The sequence below is a fragment of the Neomonachus schauinslandi genome, chromosome 15 (assembly GCF_002201575.2).
Source record: "Neomonachus schauinslandi chromosome 15, ASM220157v2, whole genome shotgun sequence".
Classification (NCBI taxonomy): Eukaryota; Metazoa; Chordata; class Mammalia; order Carnivora; family Phocidae; genus Neomonachus; species Neomonachus schauinslandi.
The window spans coordinates 9,328,724-9,334,004 of NC_058417.1; the positions used below are offsets into that span (position 1 = coordinate 9,328,724).

The 5,281-nt window shown below is 44.8% G+C and overlaps 1 protein-coding gene across 1 annotated transcript in view; it reads left to right on the plus strand.

The window, feature by feature from the left end:
* The first annotated feature begins 684 nt into the window (after nucleotides 1-684).
* The window catches only part of ZNF287 (zinc finger protein 287), a 16,804-nt gene continuing 12,207 nt past the window's right edge, over nucleotides 685-5,281 (plus strand). Inside the window, exons 1-4 of the mRNA XM_021694623.1 lie at nucleotides 685-1,285; nucleotides 1,906-2,006; nucleotides 4,063-4,189; nucleotides 4,665-4,751. Coding sequence (XP_021550298.1) covers nucleotides 883-1,285; nucleotides 1,906-2,006; nucleotides 4,063-4,189; nucleotides 4,665-4,751 — 718 coding nt within the window. The 5' untranslated portion in view covers nucleotides 685-882. The remainder of the gene's footprint in view (nucleotides 1,286-1,905; nucleotides 2,007-4,062; nucleotides 4,190-4,664; nucleotides 4,752-5,281) is intronic.

Sequence of the window (5,281 nt, forward strand, 5' to 3'; positions counted from 1 at the left end):
CCCGCGGTCAGGCGGTGTCAGGTCGCCGGGTCAGGCCTCTTCTGAGGTTTTCTTCGGGAATCCTGGTTTCAAATTTATTCATGAGGGATTGTCTCCTGTAGAAGCATTTAAAAGGGCTTCAGGTCACACCAGCCTCTTGTACTTTTTTCCAGTCCAACAGACTTGTCTCTCCAGCCCTTAGGTAGTGAAAAGCTAGAATAGGCTGGCATTAATATGCAAAGCAGGTAAATGTCCGCCCTTTTTTCCTTGACAGTTTCCTTGGGAACCTTGAGCACTTTATTAGGAAGGATTCTCCTCCCGGTTTGTTCTAAGTACCTATAGATAAGCTCTGTTATTGAGAACCCCTTCAGTCCTTTACAGCTTCTGTAACATCCGAAAAACACGGAAGCTTTTCCCCCCCGCTCTGTAAAAGTTTAATTTCTGTTTCAACAAGTTAGAAGTTTGATCTGTTGTTTTGCTCATGATTTGGGTCTTTGCTTCTATTACCACCTTTTGAGAGCAGTCCCAACCCCTGTCCCCAACAGATTGCATTTATCTCACAAGTCTGAGGATGTAGGGGAGGAAGACCAAGGTAGAGTCGGTGTGTGTTTATCTATGCACACCGAATAGGCTGTTTCTGTTTGTGTGTGTGTATGGCAGAGAGCACCAGAATTCTTGACTTTATGGTCTGTTCTTTTGTTTCAGGGTCTCTTAACCATCCCTGCAAGTTCTGGGCTCAGAATTTGTAACTAAGGCTGCTAACTCTACCTTGACCCTGTTCTGCCCTTGGCTGCAGCAGCCCTTGATATAATGTCTTTGTGGCTCTAGCATGAGACTTCAAGCAGCTGGCTCACTGCTGGAGATATAAAGGATATTGCCAGATTCTCTCTCCTGTCTGTAGCAATGTTAGCCTCGTGCAAGAGGATGACCAGTTCTTCACGCTCCCAAGTCCTTCTCATGTGGAAGCCGGACAAGGCTCAGAGTGGACCCCACAGTGTTGAGAAGGAAACCCTTGCTTCAAGAATCTTGCGTGACACTGAGACCTGTCGACAGAATTTTAGGAATTTTCCATATCCAGACCTAGCTGGTCCTCGAAAGGCATTGAATCAACTCCGAGAACTCTGCCTTAAATGGCTGAGACCTGAGATTCACTCAAAGGAACAAATCCTGGAGCTGCTGGTGCTGGAGCAATTCCTGACCATCCTGCCTGGGGAGGTTAGGACTTGGGTGAAGTCCCAGTACCCAGAGAGCAGTGAGGAAGTGGTGACTCTAGTGGAGGATTTGACTCAGATTCTAGAAGAAGAAGGTGAGAATTGTAGGGCAGAAAGGGGAGGAATCCTGGGTGGTTAGAGAAGTCAGCCAGCATATCACAGAGCAGCCCCTTAAAGAAATTGGGGAGAGCAAAGGGCCCCACAGTGAGTGAGAACAGGCTTTAACATGAACCCCGTCCTGCAGGGCGTGCCCCTTCCAGACTGGGACCAAACACACATTACCTAGTGTCCTAAAACAATGACCAGACAACCCAGTTACCCCGTGCGAGCCCTCAGGAATTTTACCTGCAGAGGTTTGAGCCATTCTGTCAATAAGTCATTGGCTTTGTCAATTGGATTTTACAATAACATGCTTCCTAAAAGGTAGAAAAGGGTCCAGAGCACATTTCCTTATTAAAAGACAGCATACACAATTTACATCACACGAAGATTTAGTAGAAAATTGGGAATTTGATGCATATCCTTAGCAGTCCCAGAACAGACTTGTTTTTGAAACCTGCATTGATATCTCAGGACAAGTCATTGGTCCTTCCCTCTGATTCTCTAAAGTAGGGGTGCTGTTTTTCTCACTTTAGGAAAGTATAGGCATCTATTTGGTGAGGTTTCCTAGGCTGTTCAAACAGGACTAATCTCCATCATGGTCTCCCTTCCCTAGCTGCTCCTCAGAACTCTGCCCTTCCCCAAGAGACCCCAGAGGAAGACCCCAAAGGAAGACCTGCTTTCCAGGCAGGGTGGTTAAATGACTTGGTGACCAAAGTAAGTGTTAGTTTTTTCTGTGATTTTAAAATGGCCTCTTGGAGGTGTTTGTGTGAGGACGTTTTATGTCCTGGCCCTGTAACTTCTGTCCCCCCAAAAGCCCAATCTAGGATTTAAGCATCAGTTTTTGTCTTTAAGTCCATCTTGGCCTGTTAAGATAAGTGACTGCCCTTTTAAGAAATAGGCTCCTTTTACCTTCCCCTGATATGCCTTTCTTCACTGTTTGATTTTAAGGTTGCAACATTGCATAGAGGTTAAGGGATTGACCGCCACAGCCAGATGAATCAGGTTTGGTGCCTGATTCTGAACCTATGATTTGGGGGCAAGATACTTGACCACATTTAGCCTGAGTGATTAAACTCTAATAAAAATAGAATTTACCTCTTAGATTGTGAGGATTAAACATTATGAGACTTGTGGTTAGCCTGGATTACAGTAAACCATCAATAAACAATAGTTGCTAAAATTATTTTTCTCATTAACAAGTAATTAAAGGCCATGTGTTTTGTGGTGTTAACTGTTGATCGTGAGTCTATGTTCTGTCAGGCCACCTTAAGAGAAAATTTTACTATAAAATATATATCTGAAATTGGTAGAGTAAAATTATTATTCATAGATAGTATGATTGTTTACCTGAAAACCCTAAAAAAATCAGAGGCAGGGGAAAAACTGGGAAACGGTAGTAGAAAATTTGAGTAAGGTGATTACTACAGAAAATGGCATATGAAAATTTATCACTTTCAGGGGTAGCTGGCTCAGTTGGTAGAGCATGCAACTCTTGATCTCAGGGTCATGAGGTCAAGCCTCATGTTGGACATAGAGCTTACTTTAAAAAAGAGAAGAAAATTAATAACTTTCTTACATATACGTTAAAATCAGGCAGATGATGAAATGAGATAAAAGATTCCATGCGTAGTTTTCCCCACCCCCAAAATTTAAAATATCTAGGACTAAACATAGTATAAATTTTATAGTACATCCATGTCCTGTATCATACTAGAAGACGTGCAAGAAGCTTTGAATGTTGTAAAATTGTCTGTTCTCCCTAAATTATAAGCAATGTAATTGTCAAAACCCAATACAATTTTTATAAGGAACTTAGAAAGTTTATTTGAAAAGCATGTAAAAAGAATCTTTTTTTTTTTTTTAAGATTTTATTTATTTATTTGACAGAGAGAGACATAGCGAGAGCAGGAACACAAGCAGGGGGAGTGGGAGAGGGAGAAGCAGGCTTCCTGCTGAGCAGGGAGCCCGATGTGGGACTCGATCCCAGGACCCTGGGATCATGACCTGAGCCGAAGGCAGACACTTAATGACTGAGCCACCCAGGTGCCCCCTTTTTTTTTTTTTTAAACAAAAAGAAGGAAAAGAGCAAAGAGGGATACTAACCTTAACCAGATTATGAAATGTATTAAAAGTGTAACAGTTCAACAGTGTGGGTTTCAGTCCCAATTTTATTTTAAAAAGGAAGGAAGGGCTCTGCATTTCATCTTAGAGCACACAGATATATCTTAAAATTTCAAATTATAACACATAGAATTCTTAAGGCAGAGCTTGAAAAGCACAACCATTCAACTGTTATCTGTGTATAACCTTCCTTTAAGATGGAGCCACCAGTGGGGCACCTGGGTGGCTCAGTCGTTGAGCAACTGCCTTTGGCTCGGGTCATGATCCCAGGGTCCTGGGATCAAGCCCCACATCGGGCTCCCTGCTCAGCGGGAGGCCTGCTTCTCCCTCTCCCACTCCCCCTGCTTGTGTTCCCTCTCTCGCTGTCTCTCTCTCTGTCAAGTAAATAAATGAAATCTTCAAAAAAAAAGATGGAGCCACCAATACATACACTTGTACCAGCTGAAAACGTAATTATAAATTCTATGTTTTCAGACTTCCCTGTAGGACCATTTGAGTATGCTCATCCATAACTTGGGTGAGGGTTTTAACTAGATAACCTTTAGGGTCTTACTAAAGGTCAAGATTCTGTGATTCCCTCCACCACACACGTCCCTGGTGTTACCACTCTGCTACCAATTCTTGAACCAAGTTATATTTGATTTTTCAGGAATCAATGACATTCAAAGATGTGGCTGTGGATATCACCCAGGAGGACTGGGAGATAATGCGTCCCGTACAGAAGGAATTGTACAAGACTGTGACATTACAGAACTACTGGAACATGGTTTCTCTGGGTAAGCATCCTCTGCGCCCACTCCTGCCAGCATATCCACCATCTCTCTTTCCTCTGTTAAAAATGGGTTGGCCCCTGAAGCACTTTGCTAAGAACGGGACTTAGAGGTGAGTGTGCTCATCCCATTTGGGCTTTGTTCTCCCTTTTCCCAAATAAAAGGTTTCTAAGTGAAGGATCATTGAAAACCATGACACACAGCTTCCCAGGACTTCCACACCACGCTGCACCTTGCCCACTCCCTGTTTTCCCCGTGATCTCCTCCTGCCATGAGCTCTATGCACATATCCTCCTGAGTAGCAGGACATTTTTATCCTAGCCCTGAAAAGCACAGTGACCTATTTCTCCCACTAGATCACGTCCATGAAACCATTGTTTTCCTGTAGAAGTCTGTCCTCACAGATAAATAGAAGTCAGGCAATACAATTCAAACAGCTGTTTATCTCCAGGATAAAACTCCTTATATTCCTCCCAAACAGGACTTACAGTGTATCGACCAACTGTGATTCCCATACTGGAAGAACCATGGATGGTGATAAAAGAAATCTTAGAAGGCCCTAGTCCAGGTGAGAGAATTAAGTGTCATGAGATTGTTTGCATTTAAGAGCATAAGTGCAGGGCGCCTGGGTGGCTCAGTCGGTTGAGCGACTGCCTTCGGCTCGGGTCGTGATCCTGGAGTCCCGGGATCGAGTCCCGCATCGGGCTCCCTGCTCGGCGGGGGGTCTGCTTCTCCCTCTGACCCTCCTCCCTCTCGTGCTCTCTGTCTCTCATTCTCTCTCTCTCAAATAAATAAATAAAATCTTTGGGGCGCCTGGGTGGCTCAGTCGGTTGAGCGACTGCCTTCGGCTCAGGTCATGATCCTGGAGACCCGGGATCGAGTCCCGCGTCGGGCTCCCTGCTCAGCGGGGAGCCTGCTTCTCCCTCTGACCCTCCCCCCTCTCATGCTCTCTCTCTCTCTCATTCTCGCTCTCTCAAATAAATAAATAAAATCTTTGGGGCGCCTGGGTGGCTCAGTCGGTTGAGCGACTGCCTTCGGCTCGGGTCATGGCCCTGGAGTCCCGGGATCGAGTCCCGCATCGGGCTCCCTGCTCGGCGG